This window comes from Canis aureus, chromosome 5, assembly GCF_053574225.1.
Source record: "Canis aureus isolate CA01 chromosome 5, VMU_Caureus_v.1.0, whole genome shotgun sequence".
In the NCBI taxonomy this organism is placed as follows: Eukaryota; Metazoa; Chordata; class Mammalia; order Carnivora; family Canidae; genus Canis; species Canis aureus.
This window is the reverse complement of record NC_135615.1, coordinates 48,314,650-48,336,729: the sequence shown is the minus strand read 5'-3', so window position 1 is coordinate 48,336,729 and position 22,080 is coordinate 48,314,650. Positions and strand designations below refer to the sequence as shown.

The 22,080-nt window shown below is 37.2% G+C and overlaps 2 protein-coding genes across 7 annotated transcripts in view; one reads left to right on the top strand and one right to left on the bottom strand.

The window, feature by feature from the left end:
• Positions 1-2,938, bottom strand: part of NDUFAF2 (NADH:ubiquinone oxidoreductase complex assembly factor 2) — a 149,081-nt gene extending 146,143 nt beyond the window's left edge. The window contains exon 1 of the mRNA XM_077897934.1: positions 2,724-2,938. Within this exon, the coding sequence (XP_077754060.1) occupies positions 2,724-2,850 (127 nt within the window). The 5' untranslated portion in view covers positions 2,851-2,938. The remainder of the gene's footprint in view (positions 1-2,723) is intronic.
• Positions 2,722-22,080, top strand: part of ERCC8 (ERCC excision repair 8, CSA ubiquitin ligase complex subunit) — a 57,596-nt gene continuing 38,237 nt past the window's right edge. Inside the window, exons 1-3 of one of the 6 annotated variants that reach the window (XM_077897932.1) lie at positions 2,722-3,148; positions 12,773-12,868; positions 18,324-18,425. In XM_077897932.1, coding sequence (XP_077754058.1) covers positions 3,072-3,148; positions 12,773-12,868; positions 18,324-18,425 — 275 coding nt within the window. In that variant the 5' untranslated portion in view covers positions 2,722-3,071. The remainder of the gene's footprint in view (positions 3,149-12,772; positions 12,869-18,323; positions 18,426-22,080) is intronic. The other 5 variants (XM_077897931.1, XM_077897927.1, XM_077897928.1 and 2 more) reach the window with 5 other exon arrangements.

Below are 22,080 nucleotides of genomic sequence, written 5' to 3'. Positions count from 1 at the left end.
AACAATTCATTCAATTCAAAGAAAACTCAAGGAGATCTCTAAAGAACCACGTACTAAGGAAATAAAGTTAGAGGACTCATTTTTGGAAATCTTGCATTAAAACAAACTAAAGATATTTCCCCTATACATGGTGAAAGGCTTAGGAAATGTGTAAGAGCATTTACAGGATGTAATATGTATCTGTGCCACAGGCTTCAATTATCTAAGAACTGAGCAATACAGGTGTATTATATAGCAGCATACAATGATTCTCCTACATCATCAATAAAAGGTTCATTTTCTCACAGCCAAGAGTAGATAAATTCCAAATATCAAGCTGATAGAAGTATAGACTTATAATCATTTTGGAAAACAATTTGGTATTATAATAAGATTAAAGACTAACATATCCTTTGACTCACAAATTATGTTGTTTTAGAATACACATGATTTTGTTAATATAAATCTTTCTTCGATCATACTATATTTTATTGAAATGATACAATAAAGTTGGTCCAAAGTTATATATATTTTTAAAGATTTTATTTATTTATTCATGAGAGACAGAGAGAGAGAGAGATGCAGAGACACAGGCAGAGGGAGAAGCAGGCTCCCTGCAGGGAGCCTGATGTGGGACTGGATCCTGGATCTCCAGGATGAGGCCCTGGGCTGAAGGCAGGTGCTAAACCGCTGAGCCACCCAGACTGCCCCAAAATTATTTTTAATGGTCGAAAGTTTTGGATAGATATTTCACCAAAAATTTGTGGATGGCCAATAAGCACATAAAAAGATTCTCAACTTTCTCAGTCATTAGCAAAGTGAAAATCAAAACCACCACGAGACACCACTATACAACTAAAGGAATGGCTAAAATCAACAACAGCAACAACAACAACAACAACAAAAAAAACAAGAACCTGACAACACCAAGTGCTGGGGAGGATGTGTAATTAGAAATTTTCTTAACATTTCTGGCAGGAATGCAAAATGGCATAGCCAATCTGGAAGTGTGGGGTAATTTCTTATAAAGTTACAATACATATGTACATAGCCCAGCAATCTCACTCCTAAGAATTTACCCAAGAGAAATGGAAAAAGATGCACACAAAATCCTGCATGGGAATGTTTGCAGAAGCTTTCTTTCTTCACAATCACCAAAAACTAGAAACAACCCAAAGCTCTTCAGCTAGTGAATGGATAAGCTGTGGTAAAGGCATAAATGAAATACTACCTAGCAATAAAAAGGAACAACTACAGACACATAGATGAATCTTAACTGCATTATGCTGTGCAAAATAAGCCTTACCTTAAAGACTGAATCCTCTATAATTTCATAGATATTGTATTTTGGAAAAGGCAAGATTGTAGGGATCACTGGCTGCCAATGCCTAGTTATGACGTAAGGGAGCGAGCTACTAAGGGGGTAGAGGGAATTTTGGGAGTGATGGAACCTTTCTGTTATCTGGATTGTGTGGTATTTACAGGACTATGCATTTGTAAAAAATCATAAAACTATACACCAAAAAGGATATGTGTTACTGTATGTTAAGTTATACTTCAATAATAATAATAAGAAGAAGTCAAATGACATTTTGCATATTTTTGATTGCTACTGACAACTTATGGAAAAGAAACAACCTTCCTTCTGGTTGCGATTTGTGAAGAAGCACCATCTACATGCTAGATTCTTTGTGGGCTTTAAAAAAAAAAAAAAAAAAAGGACATATTCCCGGCCCTGACAAGAGTTTAGAAGCTCATTTCAATGGAAACAAGTCTTAGATACTAGGTTACAGGAAAAGGCGAGGCAAAACAATTTTCAGTTAAAAGCGTATAAATAAATAATACGCCGGTAAATCACTGGATACACTTTACATGCGCTCCAAGTAAGAGTCCTTCTCTTTGACTAGAGCTGCCGGAAATGATTTCCACGATTTTGGAAAGATCTCGGTGCTTCTCAATATAACTTATTATCATCATCTCTGACTTCCAAGTCAGCAGACCTTGAGACTCGGGAGGGCTAATACGTTGTCAAGTTTTCCCCTCATCTGTTGGATGTCAGAGCTGAAATTCCAACGCAACCCCTTTCTGATCCCAAAGCCTGAGACCTTTTGCATCGCGGCGGTGGGACGACATCCGAGGGGTTAGGACGGCGGCTGCCACGTGCTGCGACTTCAAGGGACAGGCACGCCCCCCACGTCCCCGGACGCCACTACCTCGCGGGGAGCTCGGGCGACGCCGCGACGGCAGCGAGGGTCTTCCAAGCGCGCCCCGCGGGGTCCGGGCGAGCCAATTCGTGGCAGAGGGAACGTCAAGCCTGGGGAGGGTCTCTCCTCCCCCCCGGTGCACCCCTCCATCTAACAGCGGGACGAAGGGGACCCGCGCGGCCAGCGCCGGAGCTCAAACACCCAGAAAGAGCCAAGCGGAGGCGCTCCCCAGCCCGCTCACTGCCTCCGCAGTCCCCCAAAGGAGGGCACCTCCCGGGGGTCCCTGTCGGTGTCGCCCGATGCCCAGGACCAGCGCCGACGCCGCGTCCTCCCGCCGGCCCCGGACGCGGGGGGCGGAGGGAGCGCTGCGGGGGCGGGTCGCTGCAGCCCCGGGCCCCGCCGCCGCGCACGAAGTCCGCTCGCCGCCCGCCCCTCCCCCCGGTGACGTCACCGCCGTCGCACCCCGCGTCGGCTCACGCCGCGCTCTCCCTTCCCTCTTCTTCCCTGACGCCGCCGCCGCTGCGCTCGCGGTCGCCTCACCTCTCCAGTTCTTGTATTCCGGGACAGAGTAGTAGTTGTTCCCAAAGCGGTCCGTGCCCACGTGCTGCTTCGCTTCCTTTGACAGCGCCCTCCGCAAGGCGCCGACCAAACCCCGAGCCCAAGCCATGCGCGCCGCCCGGGTTCGCAGCGCGAATCGCAGCGGGATCCGCCACCACCGCTATACACACGCTCTCCAGCCGCGGGCCCCGCCCACTACCCCCTAGTAACGGCGCTCACCATTGGTCGGATGGCATCCGGCTCAACCAATGGGAGGCTCCGCTGTTGCTGCCCGGCCTCCGAGCTCTGTCATGGCGGCGCCCTGTTTCCCGGCCGGCGTGAAGTGACGGGATGTTAGGATTTTTGTCAGCGAGACAAGCCGGCTTGGACCACCCTCTTCGCCTCCGGAGGGCGGAGTCCACGCGGAGGTAAAGAAGTAGATTACCTTTTTTTTTTTTCTTTCTCAAACAGGCCGAATATTAAAACTGGACCAGCGTCTGTATCGGTCTTGCTTCCCACTTTGCCGCTTCGTTTTCACTTTACTTCCACCAAACTGGACTTCAATTTTTTTCTACTTTGTGGGTCACGAAAATAAGATCCTTTTACATACGTGTAGGCCGGTGGGTGCTCAGGCGGTTTCTGGTGTGGATACCTTGGTTTTGCCGTATTCCTTCTCCCTCCCCACTCCCCAGTGATCACTGCTCTTCAAGAGCTCCTTCATTCAGCCGACAGATTTAGTGAGCTCCTCCTGGTTGCCAAGCATTGTGATACGGGCAGGGCATAGGCCAGGAATTTTTTTTTTTTAAGATTTCATTTATTTTTATTCACGAGACCTAGGCAGAGAGAGGAGACTCCCCGCTGGGAGTCAATGCCAAGACCCCAGTCGAGTTGGACTCGATGCCAAGACCCCAGGATGACGACCTGAGCCAAAGGCAGATGCTCGGTCGCTGAGCCACCCGGGGGCCCCAGAGGCCAGGCATTGACCAAGGTTTAGCATGACCGGAACAGACCAGGGGGCCGTTGACAAGAGATGAAGCTGGAGATGTAGTTCCCGGGTAGGAGAGGAACAGCTCGTGTATGCTTGGTGAAGAGATACGAAGATGAGAATAAGGTGATGACCATTGGATTTTGTCATCTGCTTGGAGAATGGACTGAAGTTCAGAGCAAGAGAGCCAAGGGGTCAAGTTAGGTAACTGTGGCAGTTGTCTAGAAGAGAGAAGATGGAAGCCTGGACCAGGGCAATAAATGGTGGTTGGGCCGGAAAGAGTGAAGATAACTAAAAAAGTATTTAAGAAACAGAATCAGCCATCTATGTAAATTGTTTGAATACAGTGAATGATGGAAAGAGAGGAGTCCACAATGATTCTCCGATAATGTGCTTTGTATAGAGCAAGGTGAATGATAGGGATGTTCTTTTAGACAAAGTTTTCCAAAGAGGGAACAAGTTGTACCACAATTTTGCCCATACTGAATTACTCCATATTACTTTGTCCCCCCCCCCCTTTTTTTCCCCTAAGATTTTATGTACCCATTTGAGAGAGAAAGAGCAGGAACAGGGAGGAGGGCCAGATGGAGAAGGACAAGCGGACTTCCCGGGGTGCAGGGAGCCTTACCCTGGGCTGGATCCTAAGACCTTGAGATCATGACCTGAGCCGAAGTCAGAGGCTTCACCGGCTGAGCCACCCAGGTGCCCCTTCCCATATTGCTTTCAAAGAACCTGTAAAGATTTTCACTTGGAGAGAGGAGGCTGCCGTTGAATTTACATATTTGATGTTCAGAAGAAACTGAGATATCTTTAATGGGAAATGATATGTGAAGTGAGGTGGAGATGAGATCATCCAGGCACTATGTGTAGAGTAAGAAAAGCAGTTCAATGACCAAAAAAATCTGAGAAATATCAACATTTAAAGTTAGACAGAAAAAGAGACTACAAATGAACCGAAAAGGAGTTACCAGAGAGATTGCAGGAAAACCAGAGCAACGAAGCATCTCATATACTGAAAGAAGACTATTTAAGGAGGAAGCCATCATATCTGTCATTTGTTGGCCCCAGCCTGCTTCTTTGCTCTCAGTGGTTTTCCCTCCTATTACTCTGCTTTATTTTCTGTATTCAGTTTATTACTATCGAAATAGCATTGTATATGTATTTTCTTATTAGTTTATTCATAACCCCTATGAGAAAAGAGACCTAGGAGAGTTTCTGTTAAGTGAATGGCATACATTCAAGAAGTATGAGGAATAAAGGAAGAATTAAAAGCATGCATTCTATTTAACCAACAGGATGATCACTGATGGCCTTGGGAAGAGCATTTTCAGGAGAATCATGGAAATAAAAATAAGATTTCAGTGAGTTGGAGAATGACAGAGAGGAAAGGAAGTAGGAACTGCCAGCCTTGATGGCTTTTTAGAGAAACTTAAGAAGAGGAAAGCAGAGTACAGTTGCTTATTGAAAAACTTACGGGGAAGCCTGGGTGGCTCAGCGGTTGAGTGCCTGCCTTCAGCTCAGGTCATGATCCCAGAGTCGGAGGATCAAGTCCCCACGTCAGGCTCCCTGAATGGAGGCTGCTTCTCCCTCTTGCCTGTGTCTCTGCCTCTGTGTGTGTGTGTCTAATAAATAAATAAATAAAATATTAAAGAAAAGCTTATGGAAATTATTTTTTCTATTATCCCAAAAGAAGAACTCACCTGTATTACTTATTACTGGATGGGTAACAAAGTACCTCAAGCATAAGTTATCAGTGAATGGGTAACAAAGTACCCCCCAAAACCTAGCAGCTTAAAACAACAGAAGATTTATTATCTCACAGATTCTAGAGCTCAGGGATCTGTGTGTCTTAACTGGCTCTTCTGGCTCAGAGTTTCTCAGAAAGCTGCAATAAAGATAGTGGCTGGGACTATAGTCATTTCAATACTTGACTCTGGAAAGATCCACTTCCAAGCTCTTGTAAGACAGTATTTAGTTCTTCCCTGACTTTGGTCCAGAGGTCTCCTTCATTTCCGGTTATTTTTCACATAGGCCTCTTGAATCGCAACATGACAACTGGCTTCCATTAAAGCAAGAAAGTAAGCAAGAGAGGGCAAGCAAGATGGAAGCTAGACTCCTCATAATCTGATCTCAGAAATGATATCTCATTAGTTTTGTTGTATTCTGTTCATGAGAAGTGAGTCATTGGGTCTAGCTTACTCTCAAGGAAAGGAAATTACCTACAGGTGTGAATACCAGGAGGTAGAGACAGTGGATGTCCCCTTCTAGGCTCCCTACCACAATTACAAATAGACAAAAATAGTAAATTATTGTAATCTCTTTTCAGCAAGCATTATGTGTTATTTTGTGTTCTAAAATGTTGCATCAGTTTTACATTTAGTAATACTAAATGGGCAAATATGTTGCAGATCTTGCATTTAATTTTAATTAAATAGTAAACATTAAATTTTTTAAACTGCATTTTGATCAGTTTTAAACATGGTTAGGTGTGCATCTACTGTTGTCCCCCCGTCCCCACCTCCAGTCATTGCGGAGTTGGCAGTAATTCCCATTCAGCTTAGTGATCCACTCCAATAAAAGCATAAGGGCATATCCAGAGGTTTTTATTTCAATGATTGCAAAAACTCAAAATTTATTTTTATCAAAATTTACCTCCTCTGATAATTTGGCTTGTTTCCACCAAGTAGTTCTGCAGTTCTTCCATTATGATCAGCAAATTACACGGTGGAAAGTGAATGAACTTGCCTGTGAGACCTCTAATTTTAGTGAAAATAGCTGTACTTCTTTTTAAAAGAATCAGGTTTATTTTTTCTCTAGTAAATTCAGAAGTCTTATGATATCAGTAATAGTTTAAATTATGTGAGCTACTAATGGCCTAAAACACTGGATTTCTCCAGACTCTTTTAATTCCAAATACTCCTTGATCTGAGAAAGCAACTAAATTTTGCTCTTTGTTAAAATGCAATGACCTAAACCTCTTTGTTAGAAAAAGTAAAGATTTGAAATAGTGTCTCCTGACTAGATCACCAGATTAATCCATCTAGGAACGGATTTCATTTCCTGTGATGCTGGTTCTCCCATCATACTTAACACTTGTGGCTAAAAACCTGTAATGTAGTAATCCCATGCACATCTCTCCTACCAGTTGCTGTATATGCTTATCAAAAATTAGTATTTGTCCCTAATCCTGATAAGGCCAGTTTTATTATTCTGATTATGCCATTTTAATAAGAGCTAATGAAGTACAAAATCAAAAAGAATTATTCTTAGAAAAACTAAATGGGCCATTTTGAAGTAATCCAAACAAATGGCTTAAAATAAAATGCTGTTCAATGAGGTATGATTGAGAAAATCATTATGAAAGACTGGAGGAAAATAAAAAAAAAGAACAGGTTTCCACAACTTTGCCATTATATTGGAATAATATAAGGTGATTTGGAAAAAACACTGTGGAAAAAGTATTCATGCCAAAGTTCCAACTCCAGAGATTCTGATTTAATTGGTCAAGGACACTGGAAATTCTTTATTAAGTTCTCTAGGTGATTATAATGTGGAGCCAGGGATGACAACCTTTGCTTGAGAAAGATTCCACCTTCATTTGCTTTTCATGTCTGAGATTCCATATTCCTTTGCTTGGCATATGCATTAATTGTTTACTCCACTAAAAAAGTTAAATAAAACATTTTTATTTAATTTAATTTAAATTTTTTTTATTGAGAGAGAGTATGCACTCACGCACACACACTTGCAAGCAGGGGAGGGGCAGGAGGAGAGGGAGAGAATCTTAAACAGAATCTGTGCCCAGCACAGAGCCTGACACAGGGCTCCATCTCCCGACCCTGAGATCATGATGTAGGTCAAAATCAAGAATCAGATACTCAGCTACCTCAGTCACCCCAGCTCCTCAAATAAAACATTTTTGAAAATCCCTGAAAATCATAGAATACATATAGTTATTGTTATGGTTTGTAAAAGAAAAATGATTTGGCACTCTCTTCAGCACGTTTAATTCTACTTCAAGCAATTGGCATATAAACATTCGGACAGTCCTTGCTTTGTGTAATATTACACATCTATAAAACTAATTGTGCCAGCCAAAATCTATGGAAAGTAATTTTAATTATCACTGTAGAAAATTATCATTGTTCTGTGATATTTAATATTTCTTTGTCAAAGAGTAAACCTTTATTGTTAGTCGTCAATATACAAGAAATGAAAAAATAGGGATGCCTCGGTAGCTCAGCAGTTGGGCATCTGCCTTCGGCTCAGGGCATGATCCTGGGATGCCTGGGTCCGGTCCCCTGTCGGGCTGTCTGCATAGACCCTGCTTCTCCTCCCTCTTCCTATGTCTCTGCCTCTCTCTGTGTGTCTCTCATGAATAAATAAATAAAATCTAAAAAAAAAAATTGAAAAAATAATAAAGCTAATATTTAGTACACTGTAATGTAAATGTACTTTCCAATGTAAAACATTGGAAATGATAACTACAGTTATTTCTTTGTTTTAAAAAACCCAACAAATCAAGAGTAGTTTGAGTGGCACTGATCTTCTCTCGTATAACTTCTAATGCAAGTTGAGTATATCTTCTATATTCTGGCTAATTATCATTCTCCTTTCTCTATGTCATTCAATTATCATTCTCTCTTATTCTCTATGTCTGAATCTGATTCCAGCATTTTATCCTTTGCATTTAAATGTCATGAAATATTTCTGAGTTTTTTTAATGTGAAGGTTTTTGCCAGTGTCATTTCCTCTGAGACATCTTGAGCCTTTTCATCACGACCACTTTTCCTCATTTATTTGGGTAAGTTTACTCACCTGCATTGATTTCCTCACTCTGCATCTCTAGAGATTCTCAAATGGCCACAGTATCACATTTCTACAGTCAGCTATTTCTTCTGTAATCCCGTTTACATTCCATTTTAGTTTTACTTCAGCATTATTACTTAGCATATTTTTGGTGCACTTCCATTTTGTTGTCCAATTCCTTCTTTTAATTATCCATTTTTCTAGAATTTCTTACAGGTTTATCTCAGAAGCACAGAACTTTGCAGGCTGTACATAAATGAATAACAAATTCCAGTAACCAATCATCTATAAAATTTGAAAGAAGTCATGTAAATTGGTCACAAATTATGATGTATGTGTTAATTTTATAGTGATTTGAGGACCCAAAAAGTAGTAGCCAACTTTGTGCTTTATGCTACTAGTCACAGTTAATATACCATGGAAACTGAATTTTGAACCATATTATTGGGAGGTCTGGCATTTAACTAAATCACGGTAACTTGCATTCTGTGTTTAGTTTGCAAACTGCAAAGTGAGGACTGTTTATATTTAATTTAAAGTATTTAAGGTAGTGTTCCTTTTTTTTTTTAAAGATTCACTGCATTAAGTGATATCTTTGCTTAACTAAACAACTACACAGTCCTGTTTTATTTAAGGAAGATGTCTACTCAATAGTTTGCCCCAAGTCCCTCCTTGTCAGTGATTAAGGCAAAAGCATAAACACTGATAGGCAAAGTTTACAATTCTTACCCCTTCTTTTTACAGCTTTCTTGAGGTGCTATTGACATATAATACGTTGCACATTAAACAGTTGGATGAGTTTTGACATTCATAAATGCTTTTAAAACCATCACCATCGAAATAACAAATATCCATAAGCCAAAAATTTCATCCTAACTCTTTGTAATCCTTCTTTTCTTCCCCTGCTTTATCCTGTTTTACTCCAGGAAACAACTCCTCTGCTTTCTGTCAGCACAGATTACTTGCATATTCCAGAATTTTGTGTAAATAAAATCATGCTTTGTCTGGCTCTTTTCATTCAGCGTAATTATTTTTGAAATTTCTCCTCTTGATTCTTTTTTACTGCTGAGGAATTTTCTATTCTATGGATATATCACAATTTATTCATCCATTCACTTGTTGATGGACTTTTAAATCTTTCTAGTTTTAGGCTATTACGTATGAACGTTCATGTACAAGTCTTTGTGTGGATGGCTGCACGCCTAACAGTGGAATAAGTAGAGCCTGTGTTTCACTTTCTAAGACTGGTAGTTTTCTAGAAGCTTACCATTCCCACCAGTGATGGATGAGAGTGCTGGTTGCTCTATGTTTTTGTTTTCTTTTTTTTTTCCCTTTCAAGCTTATTTGAAAAGTTATATCCCATGTTAATTTATCTCTTGTGACATCTCATTATATGTTTTTGGTGGTTACTCTAGGAATTATAAAATACCCATTTTTCATTTTCTGCTTAGAAATCATTATTTTCATTTGGCACATAGAAACTTTTATCTTTACGCTCCATGGTACACATTGTCCCACATGTTACATTTACATCATTGTAAACTCCATCAGATAATGTTTTCATTTTGTTTTCAGCTATCAAGCATACTTGAATGAGAAGAATTGTCAATTATATTTGCCTAGATATTTACCATTTCCATTGCTCTCTCTTTAATCCTAATATCCTAAGTTTTCTTCTTATATCATTTCCCTTCCATCTGAAGGACTTTGTTTATCTCTTCTTTCAGTGCATGAACCATAACTTGTAGCATGCACACGTATGTACATAACATGTACCAAAATTCCAGACTCCCAGAAGGAAAGCAGGTATTTATCACAAAGCACCTTGTTTGCTCCACATAGTTTAAGCACAGTGAACTATTTTTATCCAGGAATGATAGCGACCCTCCTGAAATCGCAGAAGCAGACAAAGGCCAATCTTACAAGTGGGCCTTTCCACGGATAACAGTCTCTGACCTGCTATATTAACTGATTTTTGCACATGTTGCCTCCTTCCACACACACCCTGCCCTTGTTTCCCTATCCTATTACCCTCCTACTTTCCTTCACTTAGCCCCTCTTAGTTCCCCTAAATATTCAGTCCTAAAGTCTTTAGGTTGGGCAAGGTAGGCTTCCATACACAGGCTGGGATTAGATTGGCTTAGAGTGATATCGCAGACCTTGAGCAGGTTGAGGTAGTCTACTTGGGACTGACAAGCCTAGATGACAGGGGTGTTAGGGGAGGCAAAAACCAAAGGCCGAGCCTGGTGAGCAATTTTCTTGTTGGTGATGGGGATGATGTTGGTGATGGGAGATTGGTTACATAGAGTCGTGATCAAAAATAAACATATTAATGATAATGGTAACCATATTCTCACTATTTAGAGAAAGAAACTGAAGGAAGGGGTGATTACCTTTGTCCATGTTTGTATGATATTTTACTGGTTACAAGACGCCCACATTACTATTTGAAAAATCATCAAGTAGGGGTGCCTTGGTGGCTCAGGTAAGCGTCTGACTCTTGATTTCACCTCAGGTCAGGGTCTCAGAGTTGTGAGATCCATCCCCATGTTGGGGCTTACAGTTCTCACTCTCCTTCTCCCTCAGCCTCTCCTCACTTGCTCATGCATGCTCTTTCTCTTTCTCAAAAAAGTAAAGTAAAATAAAATAAAAATGAAAAATCATGAAATAGAAAACTATTTTAAGAAGAAAAAATGGAATTTCACTGGAAAATGTGAAAAATTATTTTCTGGTGAAATACTGAAGCTCAGAGATGGCAGAAGAGCCTGATAGTCTGGAGTGAAAGTATGAGAGTTCAGATCCAAGTTCAGCCAATTGTTAGATATGTGACCCTGGACAGATTACTTACGTCTTAGTTTTATAATCAGGAAAAGCAGTTACTAATATAACCTAACACCTAGGAAATCCACCACTTCGGATGACCACTCATACACTTATCACCACTAATTACAGTGTCGGCAAATAGTAGGCCCTTAATACTAGCTGTTACTGTTATTGATCAAGGTCAGAAAAGGAGTTAGGGGTTAGACTAGATATTTGAACCTAAGGCTAAACTGTTCAAGAAGACAAAGGCACGTGTATATCTTTAAATCAAACATTTGAAGGACACCTGGGTGGCTCAGTGATGGAGCACCTGCCTTTGGCTCAGGGGGATGGGGTCCCCCATCAGGCTCCCTGCATGGAGCCTGCTTCTCCCTCTGCCTGTGTCTCTGCCTCTCTCTCTCTCTCTCTCATGAATAAATAAATAAAATCTTTAAAATAAATAAATCAAACATTTGATATGCTAAAATGATTACTAAAACATTTATAATTACTAATACTGCTACCGTGACTACATTAGAAGTATCAGTTTGTGTCTTTTCTAGCACTATGCATTGTTATTTTTAAAAAATAAAACTGACAAATAGGCTAAAAATTTTCCTATAGATTAGCATCATGTTGGTCAGTATTGAATTTAGAAATTATTTTAGTTAAATTAATTTCAATGCTCTTTAACATCCAACAAATGAAGAAAAATTCTTTTTTTTAAAATTCTTATAGTTAACATTCAGTGGGCACTTAGTATGTGCTAATCATTGTAATGAGCATTTTTCATGTATTAAATCATTTAATCTTAATATCCTCTCCAGAATAATGATGGTTTACAGTTATGCAATATCAGAAATATCATTCATCTTATTTTAAGAGTGCTTGTTAATCATTTTTTATATATACTTAATTAGCTTTTTAAAAATGTGCTTAATTTTTTTTTCTTTAAATGTGCTTAATTGTTAAATTGAACGTACTCTTTGTGTTTCTACCTAAGGTATAAGAAACACTTCAGGGAAATTTTTTTTGGGGGGGTGGGGGGGCGGGGATTTTTTTAAGTACTGTAATTTAAGCTTTTGTCCACTAGGTGTCCTCAGTTGAGTTTAAGATAGAAGAATTTAACCTTTGGTTCATGAAATTTATTTCAGTCTCTAAATATCTTAATAAAAACTTAATAAACTACCTCTTTCAAAGGAAGTTTAAGATAATGCTTCAAAGAAATTCTTTACATGTAATTGTTAGTATTGTTGGTATTTTTGAAATTCATATAAGATCTTTAAAAATTTATAAATACCTCTGAATGTATGGTAGAAGATTTAAGTGTTACTTGTAATTTTTCTACTAAATGTAATTTTGGTGAAGTAAGGATGTTTTTAATGCTTAAATTGATTTTTTATTGTTTAGTTTTATCTTTATTTTCCTCCCTTTCCATTTTTAAATTTTTTTCAAGGGTTTTGGGACTAGAGTTAAACAAAGACAGAGATGTTGAAAGGATCCATGGCAGTGGAGTTAACACCCTGGACATTGAACCTGTTGAAGCAAGATAGTAAGTTCATTATACAGTCTTTTTTTTTTCAAAATGATATGCAGTAAAATCTTGCTTTCAGATTACTTATGTAAAAGTTCATAAAAAGTAGTAAAAGTTCTAAATTGTAGCATTTTAAATCTGACATTACTAATTTAAATAAATACATAACATCACACTCTTAAAATATTGCCAGGTAAACATTTCCCAACTACTATATATAAATATATTCCTTGTGAAATCAGCAGACATTGAACCTCTTTGGATGCAGAGGGCTTTTAAGTGCTGGGGTGTGTGCTTTTTAGCTATCATTTTAACACAGAGTTGCTACTCTGAAGGAGTCTAATGGGAATATAGATAGAATATAAAAAGTAATGGTATATGTTGGAGAATTCAGTTGAAGAAGTCCAGACCACTATTTGAGCTCTTCCTAGGCTTTACCACTTAACAGCTAAGTGACCTTGAGCAGATGACCTAACCCTTTTTTAATTCTCCGTTACCTTAGCTTTGCAATGCCAGCAATAACAGCTACCTGACAAGTTTGTTGTAATTTGAGATTATACGTGTAATGTATAATTAGCATAGGACCTGGCATATCATAAATGGTTGCCCTCACTCCTGTTAATCCAAAGCATTATCACCTATACTTTTACTCCTTTCAGTCCATTCTCCATACAACAGTTCGAGTGTTTTGAAAATTGTGAATATGAACATGCCTCACACCCACTTAAAATATCTTTTTTTTTTTTTTTAATTTATTTATGATAGTCACAGAGAGAGAGAGAGAGAGAGAGGCAGAGACACAGGCAGAGGGAGAAGCAGGCTCCACGCACCGGGAGCCCGACGTGGGATTCGATCCCGGGTCTCCAGGATCGCGCCCTGGGCCAAAGGCAGGCGCCAAACCGCTGCGCCACCCAGGGATCCCCCACTTAAAATATCTTGATCGGGAGTCCTGGGTGGCACAGCGGTTTGGCGCCTGCCTTTGGCCCAGGGCGCGATCCTGGAGACCCGGGATCGAATCCCACGTCGGGCTCCCGGTGCGTGGAGCCTGCTTCTCCCTCTGCCTGTGTCTCTGCCTCTCTCTCTCTCTCTCTGTGACTATCATTAAAAAAAAAAAAAAAAAAAAAATCTTGATCCCGTATTACTCTTACAAGAAAGTTCAAAAAGCTCCATGTGGTTTGTGGTTAGAACAAGTATAGAAGTAACTAAAGTTTATTGTATCATGTATGTTTAGCAGAGTTTTTGTATTATAATAAAGAGTTATTATTATTTACATTAAAATAAACCAGACAGGTTTGATAGAATTGTGTTTTTAATTTTCAGCCACTGTCATAGTCCCACGTAGCAGTATATAGGAAACATATACAGTGAACACATTCTCACTTCAACACATGGTCATATCTAAAAGGTGATTAGTGATATAATTCTTTTCTGTGTTCTGAACTTTTCCAGATGCAACATAGCACCTCCCATTCAGGTCAGCTGTGGTCCATTTGCCTGTAAAATAATGACATGAACAGGAAGGAATAGCTGATTTCTTTTACTCATGGGTGCTTATGGAAAAGATAATCAGTACTGCTTCTCCAGCCAGCCATTTGGAATAGAGATCATTTGTCTAACCTGTGAAATACATGAAGCCAGTAAGCTACCAGTTGTCAGAGTCAATGAAAAATATGAGAAATCACAGATTATATGTGAATAAAATATGTGTGAGAAATACAGGCTGAGGAGTCTTTTCGCAGAGCATACTGAGAAATGTCGATTCTTACTATGGTGGTTTCCTCCATTGCATGGTAAAATCTGTAACTATTTCACTTGTTTGCCAAAACTTGCATTTTGCATTTGGCAGCAAAGAGAGTAATAAAAAGAAAAATAGATGTTTAATGGAAAAGTAAATATTAATGTTTTTCTTAAGAAAATAAGTGGCCATATAATTTGCTCAAAATACTTTTTAATATTTATCAACCACCATGAGAGTTATAGTGATATCACTGAAATCATAATAGAAGCTAGAATGTGCACATCTGGTAATGAAGCACTTATTTCCAAAGTTAGAATTTTTATTAAGTAGTCTCCCTGAAAATAATATTTTAACAAGTGCATTTTCATAAAGTACATTTGCATATCATTCTGTGAAGCTTGAATTTTCTTTGATATCTTTTAAATTCTTCTAAGTTAATGTTATTCATCTTTAATACCAGGTTTTCTTGTTCATATAAAAACATGAAACTATATCTCTTACTGTCATTACTCTATGAGCGGAATAATAACCTCACAGTTAAATAATGTCATTGTCAACAGATCCTTCGAAAACAAAATCATTTAATTCCAATAGTGGTTCAATTGTTTCAACCAATTAATAGAATCCAAGGAAATCTTTTGGAAATCATTCTGGCAAAGATGAAACGTCTGACATAACTGCAAATACAATTTAAATTCAGTTAAAATGTTTACCTTTGAATATAATTTTTTGTTTTTGCATTGAGAATACATGTAGTGCCATGTGTAAAAAAAAAAGTATTTCACAAAATTCAAATAGGAAGCAAAAATATTTTCAGAATTGATTTTGGTGTCCAGGTAACTCACAGGTATGTCCAAACAAGCTGCAAGATTCTGTCAATGAAAATAAGAATTGTAGTTGTTAAAATTTCTAAATATTTTCCTATGTACACTTAGTTAACTACAAAAGTTAACTAAAAAAAATGAACACTTTAGCGTGGCATTACTTGCTATCTTTCTTTACTACCCATCATCAATCAGATTCAGCAAAGAACTTTGGAGAGCTACTTTTAAATTAACCTTATTGTTCTACAAATTGGTATTGAATTTTTCTTAAAACAAGTCTATAAATCAGTGCTACTTGGACATGCTGCTGGTTCATGAACCCTTTGTAACTGGTTAACAACAAGATAAGGAGCTTGTGCCAGAATGTAAGTCTAGTCCATCACTAAGCACACAATTTAGATGAACTGAGATTTTTTTTATAGACAAGACTTTCTCAGTAAAGAATTGTTTTCATTTCTGGCAGAAGCTCTTTATCTTGCATTTTGAATAACAAAAAAACTAAAGAGGGTGATTATAAAAAATGAATGTATAACACTTATAACAAGTGTAAGTGATCACATATCACACAAACCACAAAATATGGTTGAGTGGGAACAAATCACGATAATTACAAGATATATGTGGTATCAGCGTCTGTATCAGAAGAGGCAATGGAAACCAGTGGAGCATTCTAGTAGACCTTCTAACTCTGAAATAATCGTTACTTGAAAGTTCAGCAAGCTAACCTGACAACAGTGGATGTCTCTTGGGAGAGGATGACATGCTCCCAATTATTGAGGTATTTACAGTAAGATTGAAAGGGTCTGGAGCAGTCTAGATCCTATAATCTCTCCAGCTAATCAACTTAAGATCTCCCAAAAGCAAAGCCCTATAATGAGGAGAAACTACTTGGAATAGAATCCAAATTGAGCAGTATAGGAACAATAGAAATAAAGGAAAAAAATGGCCCAGAAAAAAATTGGGGAGCTGAACAGAACCAAGAAAAATCTCTGAAAGTGAGCTTCCATAGTATTAAACATCTTATGAAAAAAAAAAAGATATTCTAGAGATACAAAATTTATTTATTTTTTTTATTTTTTATTTTTATTTTTTAAATTTATTTATTTTTTTTAAATTTTTATTTATTTATGATAGTCACAGAGAGAGAGAGGCAGAGACACAGGCAGAGGGAGAAGCAGGCTCCATGCACCGGGAGCCCGACGTGGGATTCGATCCCGGGTCTCCAGGATCGCGCCCTGGGCCAAAGGCAGGTGCCAAACCGCTGCGCCACCCAGGGATCCCAGAGATACAAAATTTAAATATTATTCTAAACCAAGACTCCTTTTTAAAGTTTAAGAAAATTAATTTTATAGAAATATGAGCAAAATAATAGAATTAAAATCAGAGTCCATTCAAAATTAGTATAAGAACAAAGAGACTAAGTAATGCCCCTTTAGACAGTGTAGCTGTGCCAAAAAGACATACCCACAAAATAGTTGAGAACTCTATATCTAATATTTCAAAACCTAGCTAAAGGTTATTTTAAAAAGATACAAGATCTAGAAGAATAACGGAAGTTGAAATTAAGAAAACTCAGAAATGAGATGAGCAAACTCAAGAAAAGATTAGAAAAAAAAAAGATTAGAAATAAAAGGCAGGTGTAAGGAATAAAGCAAATGAATATAAGAGGTAATACCTTAGAAATAGAAGGTAGAAAGGAGAAAATTTTAAAAAAAGAAATGGAGAAAGGTAAGGAATTCAAGATACAGAGACATACGTCAAAGATATATGCAAAGAAGATTCAGCATACATTTAATAGGAATTCCCAAACAAGAAACCCAAAGGAGCAGAACAGAGTCAATATTAAAGCTATAATTCAAGAAAAGTTGCCTAATATAAGTGAGATCTGAAACTATATATAAGGCAAAGGAAATCCTATTTTAACTAAACTTATTTGGGAGTTTATTCCCAAAGAAAGGATGTTTCTTATCTCAGATGTTCAAGGAATTAAAATATGGGTCAAGGATTATATATATATATCCAGACTGATTTTCAAGTACAAAAGAACAGGCAAATTGTCAATAGCACATAAGAATTCAGGGACTGTTTCTCTCATTAGCCCTTCCTTAGGAATTTACCGAAGAATAAAATCAGAGAACCCGAATGAGTTGAGAGACAGCAACATGAGGTTTGACTATGAGCAGCAAGACTAACAAATAGCAATACTTCATCTAGATATAAATTCATAGATCTGTTTTTCTTTCCTGCCAGATTGTAGACTTTGGAAAGACAGGAACTATGCCAGTCTTGTTCACAGAGTTTTATTAGCAGAGTACATAGCACATTTCTGGTGCTCAAAGTTAAAATGAGTAAATGTGGTTTTAATAATGGAAGGAATCTAACGTTTATTGATCCCTTTTTTTGTATGAGGCAGTATAAAACTCACTTGCATATAACTTTTATCTTTACATCATCTTTATGATTTAGGAAAATGTACCCTTTTTCACAAATGTTTAAAGGCTTAGGCAGGTGAAGTAACTTGCCCAGAGTCAGATAGCAGGCTAACATCAGTAGCAGCTGGTCTGTCTGATTCCATTTTCATTTAGCACAATTTTTATTAGGACATTAAGAATGATTTCATAATATTTTACTTTCTTAATGAACATAGATATTTTGCCATCTTGTTTCTACTGTCCTTTTTGGAATTATAAAGGTAAACTTTAAATGGTCACAGATTGAATCTTTATATATTATTCTGCAAATATTAGATTGAGAAATTTTAGTTTATTAAAAATCTATATTATTGAAGATTTACTGTGTATTTGTGGGCATAATACATTTGGGTATTTGTAGATGAGTAATTTTCAGAAATATGTAATAAGTAAATGAAGTACATAAAACGATAAATTAATGTGAACTTTTTTATTATTAGCATGTTATCAGGTGGTTCAGATGGTGTGATTGTACTTTATGATCTTGAGAACTCCAGCAGACAACCTTATTACACATGTAAAGCAGTGTGTTCCGTTGGCAGGTGTGTATTAAAAATGTAATTCATGAATTTATAAACATTTTAGTACTTTTTGTGTCAGATGCAAAATATGAAAATAGCAGTCATATGATGATCTCAAGTAAATTGTTCAGATGTCACATTTCACGTGGATATCCCTTGACATTTTCTTGAAAATAAAAACCTTTGGTTATGTCCTTTTTGTTGTTCACCTACATAGCACACCACAGTAACTAATTATAGTTTTTAGTACCACTTAGTGTAAGATTTATTTATAAGCCTTTCAGCTAATTATAAGCACAAATTATATTTTTAACCGATATTAATATAACAGAAAGATTAATGGCTAGAAGCAGTAAATGTACTGACAATCCCTCACCAAACACACACACGTAACATACCGACACACAACCATCTTATCTCTCTACTTACTCAAACTGCCTAACTTAACATACCTCTGTCTTGTCTCCAGTTTTTTTTGCATTTTTTTAAGTTTAAATTCAGTTAATTAACATATAGTATATTAATTAGTTTCAGAGGTAGAAGTCAGTGATTCATCAGTCTTCTATAATACCCAGTGCTCATTGTATCCTGTGCCCTCTTTGATGTTCACTTACCCCATCCCATCACATACCCCATCTCCAGCAACCCTCAGTTTGTTTCCTATGACTAAGAGTCTCTTCTGGTTTTTCTCCCTCTCTGATTTTATCTTATTTTTTTCTTCCTTTTTCCAATTATCCTCTGTTTTGTCTCTTAAATTCTGTATATGAATGAGATCGTATGATAATTGTCTTTCTCTGATTGACTTATTTTGCATAGCATAATATCCTCTAGTTCCATCCATATTATTACAAATGGCAAGATTTAATTTTTTTTTTTTTTTGGTGACTGAGTAATATTCCATTGTATATATGCACCACATCTTCTTTATCCATTCATCTGTTGATGGACATCTGAGCTCTTTCCATAGTTTGGTTTCTGTTGACACAGGTGCAGGTGCCTGTTCAGATCACTACATTTGTATCTTTGGGGCAAATCCCTAGTAGTACAATTGCTGGAATGTAGGGTAGCTCTATTTTCAACTCTTTGAGGAACCTCCATACTGTTTTCCAGAGTGGCTGCACCAGCTTGCATTTCTACCAACAGTGTGAGAGTTCCCCTTTCTTACATCCTTGCCAACATTCATCTCCTGACTATTCTCTACCAGCTTTCTAGTCTTGTGAGAATTTTTTTAAGAGTCTAGAAAGATGTTCTTTGATTGTTGTAGTTTGTCTGTAATGTCTACTTAATTCTTGTCACCTGTATCCAATCCAATACTGAGCGCAGCTTTGAATTAACAGTGGAAAAGGGTTATGGGAAAATGCTTTCAAGAGGAAAAACTTCATACTATTAATGTCAACAACCACTCTATATTAAAGCTGTTCCCAAAGCACTAGAATAGGTACATAAGTCCATGGAATATTTAGGAGGAGATTTGTGATTGTTTCTTGGCTCTGGTAAGTCTTAAATGAAATATTATCTTTTAAAAAGCATGTTAAAAACTGTAAGTCCACTCACTGTAAAGCAATATAATTATAGGGACATTTGGTACAAAATAAGATAACACTTCAAATAGTTTGAAACTTGGTTTCTAACGGCTTGCACCATTTTGTATTCTCACTCCACTTGTACCAAAAAAAAAACCCCTAAATTCTAAAGTGTAAGGTAGTCTATTCATTTTCTTTTATCTTAGTTAACATTTTAAGTTGTTTAATTCGTTATATATCAAAATAGTATGTTCATATATAGCACATGCTATCTAACATTATTCCTGAGGAACTGTGATCTGCTTCTGTGGTATGTTAAGTAAATGCTTAGTATGTAAGTCCTTTGTTTTACCATGACGTTCTTCTTGGATTCTCTCTCTGTCTTTAAAAGCACAACTTTAGATGTAAATGATCATACACTGAGCATGTTTGCAAAATTAGTTAAGGTGCATTTTTATATCTGATGCCTTTTAATATAACTTGACAAAATAACCACTAAAAATTTTTATTAAGTTAATATGGCTTAGACTTTGCCGATATTTATTTTTGCCTTACTTAATGTGTATGTTCTTAGGCACCAAAAAGATTGCCTTTCTATACCAAAATTCTCCTTAAAATGTGAATGAGAATAACAGGTCAAACATAAAAGATAATAGTATAATATTTTGTCCTATTCTGAACTTTAAATTTAAAATATACATAAAAAAAAAAAACTACTCTGGCCTAGGCATAAAAAAAAAATATAAATCAGCTTTTATTTTTAATTACGACATTAAAAATTTGTTTTATTATAACTGGAAAATCTTGGTATACATCAAGATTCTTAGAAGCAAATAGAAATCAGTTTTCCTTGTTTTAAGCAGAAATTTATTGGAAAGATATTTAGTGTCTCATATAACTGGCAGGAAGATAAGAGAAAGGTGTAGAAATGAGCAGAAAGTTAAAAGAAACTAAGACAAAGACACACCACTGGAACAGTTTTGTTTGGATTCTGCAAACATGTCACCAACACAGACTTTTAACTCCATGACTATGAATAATGTTAAATATCCCTGGGTTTTGCATTACTAGCTAGAATTTTAAGAGTTCCAGACAGGTTTGAGGAGGCGTAGGACATAGGTCCATGCCCTTACTGCCAAGGGAGAGGGAAGGAGAATGTCTGGAGTCCCTAGCTTTCTGTAACAAGAGGCAATTAAATAAAGGAGTTGTTCCCCAAATGGGAGGAGTTTGGATCCAACTTAAAAAAAAAAAAGTTCATAGTATCCAAACCACAACCAAAAAGGATGTATTCACTATACAACCAAAATATAATCATTCCTTTCCCAAAAGTCTACTTTGTTACCACATCCAGCTCTGGGTCAAGATAATGTCCATGTTTCTACTTAGTTTACAAAGATCTTCGATCAAATTATTCAACCTGTGGACTCAAATTTGTAGTTAACCTGTATAAAATAAGGGAGGGAAGAGAGATGAAAGAAAAGGGAAATCAGTTAAAATATGTAAATTATACATGACATAGAAAGGAATTAGGGGTAGACACTATAGTCCTTTTTGCAGCCAGAACTAACACTTTAAGGCTTTCCTTCATGTTCTCATTCATTCATTCGCTTAATGTCCTTCACCCTGTATTGTGATCCACACCTTCACCTTAAGGAATTAGAACTCATGCTCGTCCTATCTAGGTAGGATTCTAGTAGTCTTCTGTTAAATTTTGTTATGGAAAATTTTCAGCATAGACAAAAGAAGAGAATAGTATAATGAACTATGTACCCATCACCTAGCTTCAGCAACTATCAATCATAACCAATCTTGTTTAATATCTAACTCTGCTTCTCCCCCTGAAGATTATTTTGAAGCAAATCCCCAAAGTATTTTATTCATTATTGTTTATATGACTAAAAAATAAAGATTTTATAAACTTAACCATGGTACTATTATCTCACACAGTACTTCCTAATATTAAATATCCACTCGGTGTTCAAATTTCCATCTTCTTCTCATAAACGTTACTTAATAGCCAGTTTGTGTGATTTAAGATTTAGTAAAGTGACACATATACTATATTTATCACTGGTTCAGAGTATATACTGCTTCCTTTAGGACAGCATATCTCCCTTACAAGGTAGTGTATTATAGCTGATAACATAACTGAG